General features: G+C 27.0%; 3 protein-coding genes across 3 annotated transcripts; all 3 read right to left on the bottom strand.

Moving 5' to 3' along the window:
* Positions 1 to 6338: 6338 nt before the first annotated feature.
* Positions 6339 to 9169, bottom strand: LOC107011930 (salicylic acid-binding protein 2-like). The gene is made up of 3 exons (XM_015211620.2): positions 8760 to 9169; positions 7246 to 7383; positions 6339 to 6821 (listed from the first exon to the last, which is right to left on the bottom strand). The coding sequence occupies exons 1-3, from the start codon at positions 9123 to 9125 to the stop codon at positions 6540 to 6542; spliced, it is 786 nt and encodes a 261-aa protein (XP_015067106.1). The 5' UTR covers positions 9126 to 9169; the 3' UTR covers positions 6339 to 6539.
* A 3848-nt stretch (positions 9170 to 13017) lies between these two features.
* On the bottom strand, positions 13018 to 14409 carry LOC107011927 (salicylic acid-binding protein 2-like). Its single transcript, XM_015211618.2, has 3 exons — positions 13917 to 14409; positions 13495 to 13632; positions 13018 to 13407 (listed from the first exon to the last, which is right to left on the bottom strand). The coding sequence occupies exons 1-3, from the start codon at positions 14271 to 14273 to the stop codon at positions 13126 to 13128; spliced, it is 777 nt and encodes a 258-aa protein (XP_015067104.1). The 5' UTR covers positions 14274 to 14409; the 3' UTR covers positions 13018 to 13125.
* A 3560-nt stretch (positions 14410 to 17969) lies between these two features.
* LOC107011926 (salicylic acid-binding protein 2-like) lies at positions 17970 to 19957 on the bottom strand. Its single transcript, XM_015211617.1, has 3 exons — positions 19499 to 19957; positions 18878 to 19015; positions 17970 to 18460 (listed from the first exon to the last, which is right to left on the bottom strand). Exons 1-3 carry the CDS (start codon positions 19871 to 19873, stop codon positions 18179 to 18181), a joined length of 795 nt encoding a protein of 264 aa, XP_015067103.1. The 5' UTR covers positions 19874 to 19957; the 3' UTR covers positions 17970 to 18178.
* Between the last annotated feature and the right edge of the window lie 1737 nt (positions 19958 to 21694).

Raw genomic sequence — 21694 nt, 5'->3', positions numbered from 1 at the left:
TCTATTGCTTAAAATTATCAAAAATCCATAAAAAATGATTTTTATCTGTCCTCTTTACAGACCTGAAGTTCACTGGCAACAATGGTGTTGTCCCTCCTGTTGGTGAATGAGAAAACATGAAGTTTGTAGTTTTGATGGATGACAAAGAGTTGTAGTTTTGATGACTAACAAATAGTCTTGATGTGTAATAAATCATTGGTTATCATCATCAAAAAGGGGGGAAATGTTGGGAAGTAGGAGAACAAATAAAGTAGTTTTGATGATTGATAAAGTGAAGGCATGGTGTCGTATGTGTACAATTATGAGAGATTACGGCAAAGAAGAAAAAGTATTGAGGCAAATAAGAAAAAGTGCAGCATTGTAAAGAAGTTAAAGAAGGAAACAAATATGGAAATAAATAAAGAAGGAAAGAAATAAAAAAGTAGCAATTCAAGTCAAAGAAGGAAAGAAATAAAGAAATTACAAGTCAAGTCAAATAAGGAAAGAAGTAAATATAGACAAGTTCAAGAAGGAAAAGATTTGTAATTTCTTTCCTTGTAGAAGTTGAAGGCAAATCAAATCTATAAAAGGATCAAGAAGTTGAAGAAAAACAGCGTCTTTGCAATCACAAAAATCGAGAGAATTTTTTCAGCAAAGCCAGAATGATAGGTATTGCATATTCACGAAATATATCATCTTGAGAGTAGTATTTTCTGGAGAAAAACGCAGGCCTTCGTCACAGAAACGCAAGGACCAGGTTCACCTTCATCACAGCAACATAAGGACCAGGTTCACGAAACCTGTTCCACTCAGAACTATTGTGATGTTGAAGTTTGATCAATTAAAGTCTAGGATTATTAGTCTTTGTTGATTTGTTCTAGGTTTATTATTGAGTTGTAATAATTCCTAAATTTGTAACAAGAAGTGGGTTTGACTTCTTGGGAGAGAGATTGTGAGAATTGTAAACAAGAAGTGAGTTTGACTTCTTGGGTGGTTAGAGTTAAGAAGAGTTGAGAGCTTTTGTAAACAAGAAGCGAGTTTGACTTCTTCTTGAGTGGAGAATTTTGATTATAGTTAATCGAAAAGGGTAGAAGTTTAGAGTTAGATTCATTGATTAACTGAGTTGTAAATCTTGAATTAATATAAATCTTCGGTGTGGTTTTTCCCTTCCTTGAGTTAGGAAGGTTTCCACGATAGATCTTTGTTTTATTGTGTTACGACAAAATTACAAGAACCTGGTTCTTGTTCTAGGGGTAAGGTTTCTTCACCTCCACCTATCGTTGTTGTCAACATCTCTATACTTCAAAATCGTCTTATTGTCTACCTTTCCTTTTCAAATTTCTCATTTTTCATTCAATGAATTATAGAAACAGAAAAATGTATGGTGAGAGGAGGAAGAATGGTCAGGTTTCTACTTTTTCATATTTCTAAAATAATATTAAAGAAAAAGCGATTTTAAAAATAAAAATAATATAATTTACGTGTCAAAACGCGTGTGTTACACATTTTCATACAGAACTGGGACTGTCTTCGGAAGGGGTATTAATATCACTTTGAACAAAATTAGGTGTGTAATAGATTGCTGCAATAATTTGAGTGTATAACTGACTTTTCGGTACTAGTTTAGGGGATAATTTATGTCTTTTCCCATATAAACAAACTAAAACATTGTGTTGTTTATAAACAAAATTACTACGTAGTATATACATAAAGAGATTATACAAACATGTCTTGTTATGTATAACTATGGAAAATATACAAACGACAAATTATATACAAACAAATGCTAATATCTACTGCTACTTGTATATAAAGTGTCTTTTGTGTAAAATTTTTATATAATCTGTATAAAAAAAACTAAAATATAGTAATTTTATATAAACGAAATTGCTATATATATACATAAAATAATTACACAGACGGATCTAGTTATGTAAAACTATAACACATATACAAACAATGAATTATATATATCAATAAATTTTTTATATATATACAATTAATTTTAATACAATTGAAACATTGTACACAATACAAAAAGTTGATTTGCACACAATTTGAGCGGTTACCAAAAATTTTGATATTTGTTTGTTTACTACATGATGTATACAAAAGGGATTATTATACAATCATAAAATAGAACTCATAATTACTATTTATACAAATATTTTACCTTCTTTAGATCCATCTGGTTCCATTAAATTACGGAACAATGTTTTTAAATGATTTTGTCTGATCACTGGTAGAATCTATTACTTTTGCTTTCCTCTTTTTTGTTGAACTAGATTTGTCTTTCGTATTTAACTTTGTGATAATTTCATCCATTCTAATTGGGTTATTTTCAAACTTAGAAATGAACTCGACATTTATTTTAGATTTTGCTATTGACCTGCAAGTCTCCAAATTCTCGAGTTAGACCCAAGTAAAAGGGTAGTGGATCATGATTTTTTGTCACACAATTGAATACCTCCGATTATTCTCGTTGATGGAAATTGATTATCCATAGAATTAGTGAAATACCTGTAAAATTGAGAATTCACGGTGAAAGAAAATGAAAGTTCATGAATAAAATTAAAACATTGTACACAATACAAAAAAACAAACAAATATAAAATTTATTTGCACACAATTTGAGCGGTTATCAAAAATTTTGATTTTGCAATTGGGAGGGTAATGTCAAAAATTCAAAATTCAAAACCTAATGAGGGTGAGAGATTTTAGGAGAAATGGTGTGACTAGGGAGAGAGAAAAAAAATGTTCTAAATTGTATAAGATATATACAAATACACCTTTTGTATTCTCTTTTTATTTAAGTTGAAAAGAAAATAATGGGTTCCGCCAGATGGCAAAAAACGTGAAACATTTGCTGCAAATCACAAATAAAGAAAACTACGACTATAGCATTTGATATTATTAAATGTTTGCTATTTCATACAATTTTCTCTTTTTAATAATAGACTAGTTTAATTTATTGAACTCATTTAACTAAATTGATGATCATATTAATTTTTTTAAAAATATATATTAATTTATTAAGAATAAATTTCCATACTTAAATTCTTTTATCATAATTTTTTTTTAATGTTATGAAGAATACGTTTTTGAAACGTACTATAATGTGATCAATTTTGAATACTATTAAACACATACATTCAAAAAAATGTTGTTATATAAATCACTCATGATTGCTAATTTACATTAATTAATTATAAATTGTATAATGAATCAATAATTTTAAAGGTCAATTAACTATTAAAAAAATACTTATTTGGGTGTTTTGAAATACATATACACTACAATATCTTTTTTTGAAAAGAAAATAGAAAGTGAATAATATTTATATTAGAAAAGAAAATTTTAATCTTTATGTATCAGTACATCAATCTCATATAATATGTATATTATTGAATTAAAATAGGCAATTCAATTAATTATACTTGTATTTCATGAATTTGAGATAAGATAAGAATATATTTTGGCGTTTAATTGTATGAGAAGTTAAAATATAATATAGAATAAAAGAATAAATAAAAATTAAATTAAAAAAAGATAAATAATAATTTTCTCTTTCTTACCAACTTTTTTGTCAACCTTAAAAATTTATTTGACCTTTTATGGAAAAATTGCTTTAAATTTGCAAATAATTTATTTAGAAATTTTAAAAATTATCAGGTGATAAGTGCACATAGAGGTTTTTTGGTTGAATTTTGTTTGGTAAAAATATATTAAGGAATTAGACTTTTTAATTTTTTTTTTAGCTTATAAGCTGTTTTAAGTTGACCACATTTTTACCTTTTTGCCCTTAGTATTTTTATACAATCTCCAAATTACCCACATAACACTAACATCTCTTTCTTCCATTTTTCCCTTTTCACGTGTGGATAATAGACAATTACTATTACTAATGAATGAAAATAAAAATCTTAAATCTTTCAAGTGATCTATTCAAATTATATATTATTAAAATGTAAAATAAGTTGCACATATAACTTAAATAAAAATTTATATTCCTCTTATAAATAATTTGTGATAATAAAGAAATATGTGAATGATAGACAATTATTATTACCTATGGATGAAACTAATATAAAATCTTAAATCGTTCTTTGATCTATTCAAATTATATATCTTTAAAATCTATAATAAGTTTATATTCCTCTTATAAATAATTTGTGATGAGAAAGAAATATGTGAATGATAGCAAAATATAATTATTTATGGCTGTAAAATATAAAATTAATTAATTTTTATTATGTTAACAGCTTTTAAGGGTATTTCAGACATTTTGATTTAAAAAGCTGTTTATCAGCACTTATTTGTCAAACACATCAACAACTTTTTTTTTTAACTTCAGCACTTTTATCCAAACGCATAACTGCTTATTTTAAAAATAAGTTTCAGTACTTTCAAAAGTACTTTTTTAAAGCTTCTTTTATTAAGTCCATCCAAACGGGCCCTTAATCGACAAAATTATAATAACTTGTCTGACTAAAATTTTTAAATAAGCTTTACTTGAAAGTTCTTTTTTTTTTTAAAAAAGAAATATTTTATAGAAATTTTTTTAGCAAGAAACAGGTGTGTTTAAATAATAAATTTTAAAAATATAATTAGTGTTTAGTCAAATTTTTAAGAGTGCTTTCGGAGAAAGCTAATACATTTTTTAGTTTATAAAACACAGTTTCTCTATTCACTAAAAAAACACATCTTTTTTCCTAAAAACTTAATTGAATGTTTTTTTTATAAGCACATTTTTTGTTTAAAAAAAAATACTTTTGATTTCCTAATAATTTTTACAAAGAGGCTAAAAGATTTTGTACTTGTTGGCAACATTTAATTGGCTTAAAAGATTTTGTCAAGTGTACTTGAGTTGGCAAAAACAAGTGGCTTCATCAAAGGAATATGGAAAAGAATTAGCCAAAATAATAACGTATATATACTACCAAGTCCCCACACGGCAAGTGTGACAAGTTTAATTTGAAGACCATTTACCTAAGTAGCTTTTGATCATGTGATACTATATCACGATATTATATCGTGATGCGGTTTCATGATTTCATCTAATGATTTCATATCATGAGATATGATTCCATATTATCCAAAAAACATCATATGGAATTACATGGTGATTCCATATCATTATTTGAGATATTTTATTGCAAAAATTGATCCACAAGTTTATATTTTGTTAAAACAATCTCACATTTATATTTACTAACTATTTATTTCATATGTAAATAAAATTATAATTACATCATTATTTTTTAAAATTTATTATTTTCACCAACATAAAATTTATTATTCTCACGAACATATAGTCACTTTAATTCACACCAACAGAGTGTTAAAGTGATGAAATAATTATGGTCTATAAACATGAAAGTATAATTGCAGATGATATTGACCAACAAATAGATCAAAGTAACAATGTTCATTCGTCTTATCAGTCACATGATCGAGAAATACAAGTTCAACTTGAGAAAATTGTTCATACTATGTGAGAGGATTATATTAAAAATTAGTAAACTACAATTTATGTTCAATTTGTTTTAGTAAATTAAAGCTAGATGAAACAATTACTTAAGTGTAGAACAAATATCTTTGTAATAATTTATTATGCGATTTATAATTTTTTTGTTTGATAAGATTGAATAACAATTAGGGTTATTTTAATAATTTTACAAATTATGAGATTTTTATGTTTATGATAAATATACAACAAAAAATTTCATATCACATGTCCAAGCAAAACTTCAATTTCATCTTATAATTTCATATCGTGATACTATATCATTACTCCATATCGCATAGCCAAACGGTCCCTAAAAATAATAATTGAATTAATCTTCGACTTGTAGTCAACCAAAATGAGAATTCACTTGAGAGTCATCAGTAATTTTCGAATACCGATCACGTTCAGAGTGTAAGATCAAATTATGACATAAATATTGGATATCAAAAGTTAATTTATTGTTCTTTATTTTCACATATTTATTTTAACAGTGACTCTAACAGCAAAACTTATTCCAGTTATAAATACCTATCTACCTTTCATTTCATATGAAGAAAAGGACTTGTCAGTCGAAATCAAGATTAGGAGTTTAGGGATTTTAAATTAATTTTTTTGAGGGTTCACATGTTAATATACATATTTAATTTTTTAATATAAGATCTATGAAATAGCTAATGAGTTTGTTCAAATCCATAAACCCACATATAAAATTTATGAAAAAGCTAATAAATTTGTTCGAACCTATAAACTCCGCCTAGCTCCGCTTACAGGAGAAGATGTAAGTATTAAATATGATTTTGTGTTGTGCTCTCGGCTCTCTATCATTTCAGTAAAATTTTAACTGCTCACATTTCAGCATCAATTAGTGTAAATTAGACATAAAAATTGTAAAAGTAAATTGTCATTACAAGAACTGATATAGTTTATTATCTCACCACACTCTTAGATCATCAACACATAGAATAAACACACCACAAACATATTCCGCAATAAAAGGTACAACAAGTATTTATTCAAATCAATTATTTAACGCGGAACAACATGAGATGGATCAATTGTATTTATCTGCAATCTCCACGAGAGTGTCACAAAGTTTTTTGGGCATACATAGCATTGCCATATGATCAGCACCTTTAATTTCCTTTGCTTCAGTAACACCAATATTATCAATTTGCCATTGTTGAAATTCTTTTGACATGACTTTATCCTCTGTACACACTACATAAACTCTCTTCACAGATCCATATCCTTCATCTGTGAAATACTTGGCCTTTGACAAATCTTCCAGAAACAGAGAACTTGTTCTCACTAATGATAATCCTAATGCAATATCCTATCATATTATCATTAAAATGTAAGATCGCTTCTATTTCAAAACGAAATTATTTTTTTTAAGAAAATACACAAGTATCCCCTAGACTAAGATCGAATTTCAGAGACATATCTTAACTAAACTAAGGTTCTATTATGTCCTGAACTTATTTTTTTTTGTAATTTTGGTGCACCTTTTTTACTTATGTGGCATCCAAATATCTTCCACACAGCTCAATTGTATGTAGTCATGGATTGTGGCATCTAAGACAAAAGGTGTATAAAATTATGAAAAAAATAAATTCACGGGATAATATGACCTTAGTTTAGTTAAGATGTGTCTCTAAAATTTTAGTTATAGTCTAAAAAAATACTTACGCATTTTCTCCAAAAGAAAAAAATTAATGATTTCTGAATAAGGTATATAATAAAAGAGTACAGATTACCTCAGGAGGGCTTAACTGGTAGAGCTTATCAGCCAAAAATTTGGGACCAAAAGTCATGGATGTGAGTGGCTCTTCAGGGGTACCATATGGTAAAAATTGAGTATCTAACCAATTCTCTGCTGGTTTCAGTTCATTGTACTTCAAAATTTTAAATTAAAATTGAATTAACAAGTCAAATAATCATTCATAATTTTTATGATAAAATACTCATATTAATGTGAACCGCTAAATCTGAACAAACAAAAATGAATCAAAAAAGGAAATGCCGAAAACAAATTATGAATTGAAAGGTACAGCTGGAGAAACGCCCAAAAAATAATGTACTCAGCACATCACATCAATTGGTAATTTTCCTTTATATAAAAACTGAAATGACGCTATTTCTATTACTTCAATTATTTTTGTCATTTCTATCAATTTATTATATATGTTTATTGATTGAACTGTAGTCAACTGTATCTTTCACCTAACTAAAAATATAACTCTATGGACCAGTTTGGTAGGCGGTATTAGGTAGAATAATTCATGGATTAAAATTTAATTCAACTAATACATTGTTTGGTTACTTCATTTAATTTAATCCATTAATTGCTTATCCATTATATGTGGTATTATCTTATCCCTTGAAAATGGAGGGATAACTAATCCAAGGTTTGTTAAACCTTGGATAAGATCCCTAAATGACTAAACTAACCCTTTATTCTTTTTTAAAAAAATTTCTTTTGTAATTTAATTTCCTTTTTATTTATATTAGAGTGGTTATAAATGTTCTTTTTTAATTCTCCAAATTTGTTTGGTGTAATTTAATGATTTTACTAATATTTTTTTCTCCATTTTTTCTTGATTTTTTTTTATATTCAAGATAATTTGTCAATTACCCACTTGAACTATTGTTTTAAAAATAAAAATAAAAATAAGCTTTAGATATTAACAATTTAAGTAGTCTTAAATCTATGTTAAGTTTAAGATATATGCTTAACCCACAAAAAATTAGAAATACATTGTGCCATCACTGATCTTCTTAGTGGTACATCATACCTTAAAATTAATAACAATTTTATATATATGTATTTGATTTAACTAATTAAATGGAATAAATAATTCTTTAAAAAAATTATCCGATCCGGTAGTTATCTGCCTTGATTTAGTTATATGAAATAAACACTCATAATAACACAAGGGTATAATAGGAAAGAATTTTTTTGTAGAATTATAAATTAAACACAAAATTAAGTGCAAAGTAGTGAACCAATCACTTGACAAAAAATAATCCCTGCACTATTAATCCCTGCATTACTAATCCTTGTATTACTAATCCATGCATTACTAATTCCTGCACTATCAATTTTTGTACCAAACGAGCCCTATATGCACAGCGGCAGATCTAAACTAAAAGTTCGGCATAACTTAAAAACTCATTTTATTCATTTTTACTGAATATCATATATAAAAAAAAACACGTAACTAGGTTTATTTTTTTAATACAGAAGGAGCTAGTAGTATATTATACTCACCTGATCCAAAACATAGGAGGAGATGTGAATAGAATCAGGCATAAAAGCAGCCAAGAAAACAGCAGCATGTATCTTTTTTGGGTATTTTTCCATAGCAAGTGCTAAATTCATACCACCAAGACTATGCCCTACTAGTACAACCTTTTCCTCTAGTGGAAGGGATACCATTAACTCCATCAATGGCGCGGTATAATCGACAAGTGTGCGAATTTCTTCTATTTTTCTCAAATCAATGCCAGATGCTGCCATGTCAAGGGCAGTGACCTTGTGGCCAGCAGCCTCTAGCAATGGCTTTAGCTTGTACCAACACCAACTACCATGGCATGCACCATGTACCAAAACAAAATGTTTCTTCATAACCTCCATTTTTTGGCCTTGTGTTTTTTTTTTTTTTTTGAGCCACAAGTACACAAAGATGGGTCATATATATAGTGATTTGGTACACTTAATCTGGAAACTCAAATATTTGACTATTGAAATAGAGGGAGTATATACTTAATAATATTTGTCATAATATTTTAAATGAATCTATTATGGATATTATTTCAATAAATGAAAACTCATCAAGGAGAATTTTTTCTAATATAATTCTTTAATTATGTTTATCTAAATTATGATGGTGTTAATCGTGATTTATTCATTCATTCACTTTTTTAATATCGATATCACATACAAATTTTGTTGTCCCTCCACCTATCGTTGTTGTCAACATCTCTATACTTCAAAATCGTCTTATTGTCTACCTTTTCTTTTCAAATTTCTCATTTTTCATTCAATGGATTATAGAAACAGAAAAATGTATGCTGAGAGGAGGACGAATGGTCAGGTTTCTACTTTTTCATATCTCTAAAATAATATTAAAGAAAAAACGATTTAAAAAATAAAAATAGTATAGTTTACTTGTCAAAAAGCGTGTGTTAAACATTTTCATACAGAATTGGGACTGTCTTCGGAAGAAATATTAATATCACTTTGAACAAAATTAGATGTGTAATAGGTCGCCGCAATAATTTGAGTGTGTAACTGACTTTTCGATACAAGTTTATGGGGTGATTTATGTCTTTTCCCATATAAACAAACTAAAACATTGTAATTGTTAATAAACAAAATTACTACGTAGTATATACATAAAGAGATTATACAAACATGTCTTGTTATGCATAACTATGGAAAATATACAAACGGCAAATTATATACAAATAAATGCTAATATCTACTGCTACTTGTATATAAAGTGTCTTTTGTGTAAAATTTTATAATCTGTATCAAAAAACTAAAACATAGTAATTTTATATAAACAAAATTACTATATATACATAAAATAATTACACAGACGGATCTAGTTATGTAAAACTATGACACATATACAAACAATGAATTATATACAAATAAATATTTCATATATATACAATTAATTTTTATACAACATATAATTGTATAATGGGAATTCATATGCACGATAATAGTGTATACAAATAAATAATAAAAAATTATACAAATTTGTAAAAACAATCAAGTAACAGAATAAATATGAGAAAGTATTATTACATGTATACAAAAGGGCTTATTATACAATCATAAAATAGAACTCATAATTACTATTTATACATACATTTTAACCTTCTTCAGATCCATCCGGTTCCATTAAGTCACAGACAATATTTTCAAATGATTTTGTCTGATCACTAAGTCACGGACAATATTTTCAAATGATTTTGTCTGATCACTGGTAGAATCGGTTATTTTTGCTTTCCTCTTCTTTGATGAACTAGATTTGTCTTTTGTATTTAACTTTGTGATAATTTCATCCATTCTAATTGGGTTATTTTCAAACTTAGATATGAGCTCGACATTTACTTTAGATTTTGCTATTGACCTGCAAGTCTCCAAATTCTCGAGTTAGACCCAAGGAAAACGATAGTGGATCATGATTTTTTTGCCACACAATTGAATACCTCCGATTATTCTCGTTGATGGAGATTGATTATCCATAAAATTAGTGAAATACCTATAAAATTGAGAATATACGGTGAAAGAAAATGAAAGTTCATGAATAAAATTGAAATATTGTACACAATAAAAAAACAAATATGAAGTTGATTTGCGCACAATTTGGGCAGTTACCAAAAATTTTGATTTTGCAATTGGGAGGGTAATGTCAAAAATTCAAAATTCAAAACCTAATGAGGGTGAGAAATTTAAGGAGAAGTGGTGTGACTAGGGAAAGAGAAAAATGTTCTAAATTGTATAAGATATACCTTCTGTATTCTCTTCTTATTTAAGTTGAAAAGAAAATAATGGGTCCCGCCAGATGGCAAAAAATGTGAAATATTTGCTGCAAATTACAAATAAAGGAAATTATGACTATAGCATTTGATATTATTAAATGTTTGCTATTTCATATAATTTTCTCTTTTTAATAATAGACTAATTTAATTCATTGAACTCATTTAACTAAATTGATGATAATATTATATTTTTTAAAATATATATTAATTTATTAAGGATAAATTTCCATACTTAAATTATTTTATCATATTTTTTTTTATTTTTTAATATTATGAAGAATACGTTTTTGAAACGTACTATAATGTGATCAATTTTGAATACTTGTTAACACATACATTCAAAAAAATATTGTTATATAAATCACTCATGATTGCTAATATACATCAATTAATCATAAATTGTATAATGAATCAATAATTTTAAAGGTCAATTAACTATTAAAAAATACTTATTTGGGTGTTTTGAAATACATATATACTTACAATATCTTTTTTTTGAAAAGAAAATAGAAAGTGAATAATATTTATATTAGAAAAGAATATTTTGATCTTAATATATCAGTACATCAATCTCATATAATATGTATATTATATTAAAATAGGCAATTCAATAATTATACTTGTATTTCATGAATTTGAGATAAGATAAGAATATATTTTGGCGTTTAGTTGTATGAGAAGTTAAAATATAATATAGAATAAAAGAATAAATAAAAATTAAATTAAAAAAAGATAAATAATAATTTTCTCTTTCTTACCAACTTTTTTGTCAACCATAAAAATTTATTTGACCTGTTATAGAAAAATTGCTTAAAATTTTCAAATAATTTATTTAGAAATTTTAAAAATTATCAGGTAATAAGTGCACATAGAGGTTTTTGCTTGAATTTTGTTTGGTAAAAATATATAAAGGAATTAATGTTTTTAATTTTTTTCTTATATTCTTCAGAAATTCTCATGTAAATTATATATTTGTTTTGTAGAGACATAAGTTTGATGAAATAAATAGGTTTATATTTTTTAAAATGATGTTGACATGACATGTCAACTAGAATAGAAGGAGACTTTTGAGGTATTTAGTCACTTTTTTTTTTCCAGAAAAATATAGGAAGCATGAATTTCAAAATATACAATCAATATTATTGTAATAGTTAATTGACCTTTAATATTATTGATTCATTTTACAATTTTTTATTAATTGGTGTAAATTAGCGTTCATGAGTGATTTGTATATCAATATTTTTTAAATGTATGTGTTTATAAGTATTTAAATTGATGATGTTATAGTAAATTTAAAAAAAGTATTCTTCATAACATAAAAAAATAAAAGTTTAATTATTATAAAAGATTCTTAGGTATGAAAATTTATTCTTAATAAACTAATATATTTTTTTTAAAAAATAATATGATCATTATTTAGTTAAATGGTCTAATGAATTAAATTACTCTATTATTAAAAAAGACTTTAATGACATTGTTATGCCAACTAGCAGAGAGTGAGAATTTTGAAGTGTCAAATATATTTGGAGAAAAATAATGATAATTGAGTGATATTTGGTTCTAAACAAAATATAAATGATATTACAGAACAATTATTTTAACTTAGATGACTATTTAGGGAATGGACTCTAATAGAAAATAGTCTTTATAAAGATTGACACAATTAAATAATGTTTATTCACATTCTTCAATACATAAAACACAACACTATCATATATTTTTGTATAAATTTTAGGAATTATATAGTTTTAATATAAAATTATAATTTATCCATTTTTAGTTTTTAATTACACTAATCCCTTAAAAAGTAACACAAACCAGATATATTGATATATGACTCAGATACATTAAAGAGTATCTTAGATACTTTAAAATATAAACCGGATATATAATATATAGTTCGGATATATTAAAAACTAGTTTAGATACATTATAAAATAAACTGAATACATAATATATAGCTTAAATAATATTAAATATTGACTCGGATACATTAATATACATAAGACGTATATTTCAATAATTTATTTTCGAGTGGAAAGCAATAACAAGTAATTATTCAAATGAGTAGAGATGGATTAATTGTATTTATGGGCAATCTCAAAGAGAATGTCACAAAGTTCTTTAGGCATACTTAGCATTGCCATATGATCAGCACCTTTAATTTCCTTTTCTTCAGTAACACCAATGTTGTCAATTAGCCATCGTCCAAATTCTTTTGGTATGCCTTTGTCCTCTGAACACATTATATAAACTCTCTTCACTGATCCATATCCTTCATCTGTCAAATACTTCGCCTTCGACAAATCTTCTCGAAACAGAGAGCTTGATCTCACCAATGATAATCCTAATGCAAGATCCTACACAACAAGTAACGTTGTATTTATTTCGAAAAACGAAATAAATAAACAATGATGTTTGATTTTATATAAAGAGTGAAAAGTTACCTCAGGAGAGCATAACTGGTAGAGCTTGTTAGCCAAATATTTGGGTCCAAAAGTCATGGATGTAAGTTGCTCTTCAGGGGAACCATATGGTAAAAATTGGGTATCTAACCAATTCTCCTCTGGTGTTTGTTCATAATACTTACATTAAAATTGGATTCATTAGTAAAACAATCATTCACAATCAAAAAATATTACCTGACAATTTTTTGAGATTCAAATAAATTTATCTTTTAACTATAATTCTTTCATACATTTTTTTGAATGGTTAATTATTGTGACTTATTTTACGTAGTTTATAAATATGTAAATTTTATTTTAAAATAGGTGCAAATTTTTAATCAAACTTAAACTGTTTGACTCTTAAACAATAAAAAGTGACACATAAATTGAGACCGACAGAGTATTAGATATATTATACTAACCTCATCCAAAACATAGGAAGATATGTGGATAGAATCAGGCATGAAGGCAGCTAAGAAAACAGCAACATAGATCTTTTGTGGATATTTTTCCATAACAAGTCCTAAATTCATACCACCAAGACTATGTCCAACTAATATGACTTTCTCCTCTTGTGGAAGAGATTCCATCAATTTCAACAATGGCAAAGTGTAATCATGAAGTGTGTGAAGTTGCTCTATTTTTCTCAAATCAATGCCAGAGGCTGCTAAGTCAAAGGTTGTGACCTTATGGCCTGCAGCCTCTAGTAAGGGCCTTAGTTTGTACCAACACCAACCTCCATGGCATGCTCCATGTACTAAAACAAAATGTTTCTTCATTCCTTCTATCTTTAGGCCTTTTTTCTTTCTTTTCTTTGGTTTAGTCTTGAAAAACTATTATTTAGTGGTTTGGTGGACATCACAGCATTGGAAATTAATTGAATTTTACACGTGTTCACTGTTCACTAGTGTAAATTAATATAATCGATCAATTGAGTTACTAAAATTCAATCAGCATTATTTATTGCATTTAAATATACAATTTAATTTTAGTTATTTATATTTTAGTCATTAGTTTATTTTTTTGGAATTTCAATTTTAATCATTCAATTCTTAATTATCAAATATGTTTTTTATTTTTCTCTATTCGATAACCACTTAATATATTTGAATGTTTAATATTAATAATAATGATAATATATTAACGATATTAAACACTCAATTATCTTTTCTTTTTCATATTTGTAAAATTCTCTACTTCGATGGCATCTATTCAATACTTATTGCTAATATTAATTTTGTGTTTCACGTTCAAAATTTTCTTTATATTTATTGTCTTAAAATGCGAAACTATGCTTTTTAGATTATTTTTTTCTTATAAGTTATAAGAATTAACAGAAAAAAAGAGTAAAGCAAATGAATTTGTGCAAGTACAAAATAATAGTAGTATAAATATGTAATTTTTGCACCGAGAGAGACTCACGAAAATATTTGTGAAAAGGAAATGATGCCCTCATATAACAATCATCATAAAAAATTTTCGTAGGATATCGGAGCATGTTACAATTTGGCAAAGATACAGATGGTGTTAACAAAATCTAACCTAATCAATTCAATTTGTCCTATGTATTTAAGTTTGGACAGATTATTGATTTGTTTGTTTATTAGCTTAATTCATTAAAAATTAAGCTCATATGTAATTGCACTGGTTCAAGAGAAATATCATTTTGTTTTTAATATTTGATATGTTATAGTCACAATCCATTTTGATCTAAGCAAATTTAAATTGAGTTATTTCTTGATCAATTTATTATCTTGACCCATTATGATCCTTCACAATTTAACACAACTTATCCAATTGTCATCTTTAAACCAAGCATTTGTTTCATCGGATAATATTATACATCTAAAAAAAATTACGATTTTATCAATTTTATCAAGTTATCGATTTAAAAAGTGACACGTTCCCTCTCAACCTATGACCGAAATTTCAGAGACACACTTATAATATACTAAAGTCTTATTATCCCTCTGAACTTATTTTATTAATAATTTTCTGTCCCTTTTGGGCCTACATGACACTATCTTGTGGGCCCAACGCTGATTGATTTTTTTTTCAAGCTAATGCCACGTAAATAAAAAGGGGTAGAATATTACTTATAAAATAAATTGTGGAAATAATAAGACCTTAATATAGTATAAATGTATCTCTGTATTTTTGAGCATAAGTTGATGGGATACTTATGCATTTTGTCATTTAAAAATAAAATCTAAATCATTAATTCAAAGGAGAAAAAAATATTAGCATGTGATAAACAAGAGATGGTCATTTCTACTACCTTTAGACAAAATCAGTCAAGTTATGATTCATGATAGCAACATGTGACGTTGATATCTTACGAATGGCTGCAACTTGTCCGTTTAATTTATGTGATGATATTTAATTTTTTTAATTTATATAAATAATATTTTTTATTAAATTTGAAATTAAATTAAAAAATTATAATTTAAAATAAATAAAAAATATCATATAATTATATATTATTTCATAAAAATATAAAATTGATTACTAGAGTAGTTGCAAACTAGTTTGGATAATAACATTACGTAAAGCAATGGTCCTCTCAAAGGAGACACGATAGAGTATTAAATGTCATGATCACGTGCCTTTACTAGAAAAAGACAACTTTTATGGAACTGAAAGAGACATTAGAGAGATCCAGATTTAATTGACAAAATTATAACAACATCAATATTTTTAAAAATTTATTATTCTCATCGACATAAAATTTATTATTCTCATCAATATATAGTCATTTTAATTCATACCAACAGAGTGTTAAAGTGATAAAATAATTATGGTCTATAAACAGGAAAGTATAGTTGCAGGTGATATTGACCAACAAATAGATCAAAGTAACAATGTTCATTCGTCTTCTCAGTCACATGATCGAAAAATACAAGTTCAACTTGAAAAAATTGTTCATACTATGTGAGAGGATTATATTAAAAATTAGTAAACTACAATTTATATTCAATTTGTTTTATCAAATTAAAGCTAGATGAAATAATTACTTAAGTGTAGAACAAATACCTTTGTAATAATTTATTATGCAATTTTATAATTTTTTGTTTTAATAAGGCTGAATAACAATTAGGGTTATTATAATAATTTTACAACTTATGAGATTTTTATGTTTATGATAAATATACAACACAAAAATTTCATATCACATGTCCAAGGAAAACTTCAATTTCATCTTATATTTTTATATCGTGATACCATATCATTATTCCATATCGCATGGTCAAACGGGCCCTAAAAATAATAATTGAGTTAGTCTTCGGCTTATAGTCAACTAAAATGAGAATTCACTTGAGAGTCATCAATGATTCTCGAATATCGATCACGTTCAGGGTGTAAGATCAGATTGTCACATAATATTGGATCCCAAACGTTCATTTATTGTTCTTTATTTCCACATATTTATTTTAACAGTGACTCTAACAGCAAAACTTATTCCAGTTATAAATACCGAGTCCGGAGCCAAAAAAGTACAAAATATTAACAAAAATTTCAAAACAGTATACAAAATTTTATATTAACCAAAACGGAAAAATCGCTGCATCAACAGCGATTAACTCCACCGAAAAAAGCAAAATCGCTGCAGAGGCAGCGATTTTGCAAAATGTGAATTTTTTTTTAAAAAAATGAAATCGCTACCTAGGCAGCGATTTTAATTTAATTTAATTCTTTTAATAAAAATTATAAAATTTTTAAATCGCTGCCTACGCAGCGATTTTATAAAAAATTTATTTTAAATATGTAAATCGCTCAGCGATTTTAAAAAAAAAATTTGTTTTTGAAATATAAAAATCGCTGCCTAGGCAGCGATTTTCAAATTTATTTTTTTTAAAAAAAAATTAAAGCAGGGATTTTATAATTTTTTTTTGAAAATCGCTGCCTAGGTAGCGATTTAATTTTTTTTTTTTAAAAAATAAAATTATAAATCGTTGCCTAGGCAGCGATTTAAAAAAAAAAATTTAAAATCGCTACCTAGGTAGCAATTTTATTTTTTTAAAAAAAAATTCACATTTTTGCAAAATCGCTGCAGAAGCAGCGATTTTGCTTTTTCCGGTGGAGTAAATCAATGTTGATGCAGCAATTTTGCCGTTTTGGTTAATATAAATTTTATGTACCGTTTTTAAATTTTTGTTAATATTTTGTACCCTTTAGGCTCCGAACTCTATAAATACCTATCTACCTTTCATTCATATGAAGAAAAGGACTTGTCAGTCGAAATCAAAATTAGAAGTTTGGGATTTCAAATTAATTTTTTGAGGATTCACATGCTAATATACATATTTAATTTTCTAATCAAAATATAAGATCTATAAAAAAGTTAATGAATTTGTCTAAATCCATAAACTTCGCCTAGCTCCGCTTACAGGAGAAGATGTAAGTATTGAATATGATTTTAAGTATTGTGCTCTCGGCTCTCTATCATTTCAGTAAAATTTTAACTGCTCACATTCCAGCATCAATTAGTGTAAATTAGACATAAAAATTGTAAAAGTAAATTGTCATTACAAGAACTGACGTAGTTTTATTATCTCACCACACTCTTAGATCATCAAATACATAGAACAAACACACCACAAACATATACAATATAATTCTGCGATGAAAGCTACAAAAGTATTTATTCAAATCAATTATTTAACGCGGAACAACATGAGATGGATCAATTGTATTTATCTGCAATCTCCATGAGAGTGTCACAAAGTTTTTTGGGCATACATAGCATTGCCATATGATCAGCACCTTTAATTTCCATTGCTTCAGTAACACCAATATTATCAATTTGCCATTGTTGAAATTCTTTTGATATGCCTTTATCCTCTGTACACACTACATAAACTCTCTTCACAGATCCATATCCTTCATCTGTGAAATACTTGGCCTTTGACAAATCTTCCAGAAACAGAGAACTTGTTCTCACTAATGATAATCCTAATGCAACATCCTATCATATTATCATTTAAATGTAAGATCACTTTATTTCAAAACGAAATTTTTTTTTGAGAAAATACACAAGTATTCCTAGACTAAGATCGAAATTTCAGAGACATATCTTAACTAAACTAAGGTTCTATTATCTCCTGATCTTATTTTTTTTGTAATTATGGTGCACCTTTTTTACTTATGTGGCATCCAAATATCTTCCACACACCTCAATTGTATGTAGTCATGGAGTGTGGCATGTAAGACAAAAGGTGTATAAAATTACAAAAAAAATAAATTCACGGGATAATATAACCTTAGTTTAGTTAAGATGCGTCTCTAAAATTTCGATTATAGTCTAAAAGAATACTTATGCATTTTCTAAAAAAAAAAATTAATGATTTTTGAATAAGGTATATAATAAAAGAGTACAGATTACCTCAGGAGGGCTTAACTGGTAGAGCTTATCAGCCAAAAATTTGGGACCAAAAGTCATGGATGTGAGTGGCTCTTCAGGGGTACCATATGGTAAAAATTGAGTATCTAACCAATTCTCTGCTGGTGTCCGTTCATTGTACTTCAAAAATTTACATCAAAATTGGATCAATAAGTCAAATATAATCATTCATGAATTTTGTAATAAAATACTCATATTAATGTGAACACTAAATCTGAACAAATAAAAATGAACCAAAAGAGGAAATGTCGAAAACAAATTATTAATTGAAAGGCACAGCTGGAGAAACGCCCAAAAAGTAATGTACTCAGCACATCACATCAATAGGTAATTTTCCTTTATATAAAAACTGAAATGACGCTATTTCTGTTACTTCAATTATTTTTGTCATTTCTATATCAATTTATATTTATTGATTGAACCTGTATCTTTCACCTAACTAAAAATATAACTCTATATGCACAAAGGCAGATCTAAACTACAGCATAACTTAAAAACTCATTTTTACTTGTCTATTATTGAATATCATATATATATAAAAAAAATTACGTAACTAGGTCTTTTTTTAAAAAACAATAGGAGCTATTAGTATATTATACTCACCTGATCCAAAACATAGGAGGAGATGTGAATAGAATCAGGCATAAAAGCAGCCAAGAAAACAGCAGCATAGATATTTTTTGGGTATTTTTCCATAGCAAGTGCTAAATTCATACCACCAAGACTATGTCCAACTAATATGACTTTCTCCTCTTGTGGAAGAGATTCCATTAATTCCAATAATGGCAAAGTGTAATCATGAAGTGTGTGAAGTTGCTCTATTTTTCTCAAATCAATCCCAGAGGCTGCTAAATCAAGAGCAGTGACCTTGTGGCCTGCAGCCTCTAGCAATGGTTTTAGCTTGTACCAACACCAAGCTCCATGGCCTGCACCATGTACTAGAACAAAATGTTTTCCTTGTTTCTTGTTAGCTTCCATTTCTTAGGCCTTGTGATTTTTCTTTGGTTTTGTCTTTAACAACTATGAGGTGGGTTATATAGACTATAGAGGTTTTGGGGACATTATAGCCACTGGTGATGCCACCTTATAGTTCCGTGTTTATTCTAATCTTTTTCGGTAAAAAATTATATTATATATATATATATATGATTAAAATAACTTTTTAAATATATAAAATAAATGTCAGATCCTCTCTAACTGCTTCGTATGTCTATTTTCAGTGGTAAAAAAAATTATAAGTAGAGCTTGAACACACAACCTCGTATAGTGTTTGTAACTAAGCCTTCAACTTGTTTAAAGGAGTGTCAATTTATGAATTTATATTTATAAAATTAAAATTTAATCACTATATACAATGTAATTTTTCGACGAAGGAATGTCGCTCACACCCCTTGAACCAAGGTAAGTCCACCACTATCTATTTTTTAATATATTAAACCCCCGATTTAAAATTCTTATTTGATTAGAGCATGGGAAATTTATTGCAAACTACTGGTCGGTCAGAATTTTAAATGTAGCCAATAGTTAAATCTCAGATGTAAAATCTTATTTGATCAATGTATTTTTGATAGAATAGTCAACTTTTAGGGATGTAGAGAGAAAGAGACATAATTAGACAAGTATGGATTGAACAAAATCAGGTTGAATGATGTGGGAGATTTTTTACTTGATTTTGTTTGTCTGTTGGATCTTTATAAATACAATATTTTAATCCTTTTTTAAGAGCTAAGTAGTGTGTGATTACAAACAAGTACATGTTAATTTCCATGTTATTAAAAATTGTTACCTAGAAAATAACTATATGGTAAAAGTCTAAAACCTCCTATTTTATTTTCTCTTTGAGTGCAATTTTTAGTCTCGTTTTTGTAAGTTTGTTAACCTTGTCTTAACTTAAATAATATCTGTTCTGTTCACTGTTTTTTTTGGTTTGTTATTTTAGTGTATGTCGAATTTTAAGATTTAGAAATTTTACAATAATTATCGTGTGAGTTTTTGGGATTTTGCTTTTTTTTTTGGGGGGGTGTTTGATGAAATCGAAGAAAGTTTTTTTTTTGTGGTGTGATAAAATTGGAGAAAGTTGAAATCTTTTTTCTTGGTATTTAATGAGAATGGAGAAGATTGAAGATTTGTTTTTTTTTTTTCTTTATGGATGTTTTATGAAAATGAAGAAATATTAATATTTTTTTTCTTATGTGAGTTTGATGAAATTGTAAAAGAAAAATATTTTTTTCCTTGGTGTTTGATGAAATATGAAAAAGATTATTATAACAATGAATGTAAGAAGATTAAGGAGGAGGAGAAAATTTTGTGCAAGTGATTATTGAAGGAAAGTTTATATGCGTGGTGGGGGTTGTCCTAAATATAACAGAACAAATGATTAAGCAATAAAAATAAAATTAGAAAATTGAAGAAAATTGACTGATAATAAAGGATTTACACAAGTAAAAGGACCTTAAAAATAATTAATGGGAGAAACAAAAAAAAATTAATAAGAAACAAAATAAATTTGGAAAGGTAAGTCGAAAGAGAGGCAAATATAGATTAATTATTGAAGAAGATGCGTGTTATATAGAGGTCAAAATTGATCAAAATTAACTATTCACTAGGCTTTGAAAGCCAAAAAGAATTTATAACACACGCACATGAGACAAAAATGCCACATAGATAAATGGCAAATAAGAAAAGAATTTAAAATATTAATTAATAAATTTAAGAGTTCAATTGGTATAATTAGGGTTGTTCATGGTTATGGTTAAGTTAAACAATCAAATCGAACCGTAATCCGAACAAACCGATTAA

The sequence above is a fragment of the Solanum pennellii genome, chromosome 2 (genome assembly GCF_001406875.1).
Source record: "Solanum pennellii chromosome 2, SPENNV200".
Taxonomy (NCBI): Eukaryota; Viridiplantae; Streptophyta; class Magnoliopsida; order Solanales; family Solanaceae; genus Solanum; species Solanum pennellii.
Note: the sequence above shows the minus strand (reverse complement) of the source record. Positions and strands in the feature narration are given on the sequence as shown.

Excerpts from the sequence above, each read along its gene's own strand:
- LOC107011930 (XM_015211620.2), bottom strand. The coding sequence starts at position 9,125 with ATGGAGGTTATGAAGAAACATTTTGTTTTGGTACATGGTGCATGCCAT. Across the intron at positions 7,384-8,759 it reads CCTCCTATGTTTTGGATCAG|TACAATGAACTGAAACCAGC; the intron begins GTGAGTATAATA and ends AAAATTTTGAAG. Across the intron at positions 6,822-7,245 it reads ACCAGTTAAGCCCTCCTGAG|GATATTGCATTAGGATTATC; the intron begins GTAATCTGTACT and ends ATAATATGATAG.
- LOC107011927 (XM_015211618.2), bottom strand. The coding sequence starts at position 14,273 with ATGAAGAAACATTTTGTTTTAGTACATGGAGCATGCCATGGAGGTTGG. Across the intron at positions 13,633-13,916 it reads CTTCCTATGTTTTGGATGAG|TATTATGAACAAACACCAGA; the intron begins GTTAGTATAATA and ends TTTTAATGTAAG. Across the intron at positions 13,408-13,494 it reads ACCAGTTATGCTCTCCTGAG|GATCTTGCATTAGGATTATC; the intron begins GTAACTTTTCAC and ends CTTGTTGTGTAG.
- LOC107011926 (XM_015211617.1), bottom strand. The coding sequence starts at position 19,873 with ATGGAAGCTAACAAGAAACAAGGAAAACATTTTGTTCTAGTACATGGT. Across the intron at positions 19,016-19,498 it reads CCTCCTATGTTTTGGATCAG|TACAATGAACGGACACCAGC; the intron begins GTGAGTATAATA and ends AAATTTTTGAAG. Across the intron at positions 18,461-18,877 it reads ACCAGTTAAGCCCTCCTGAG|GATGTTGCATTAGGATTATC; the intron begins GTAATCTGTACT and ends ATAATATGATAG.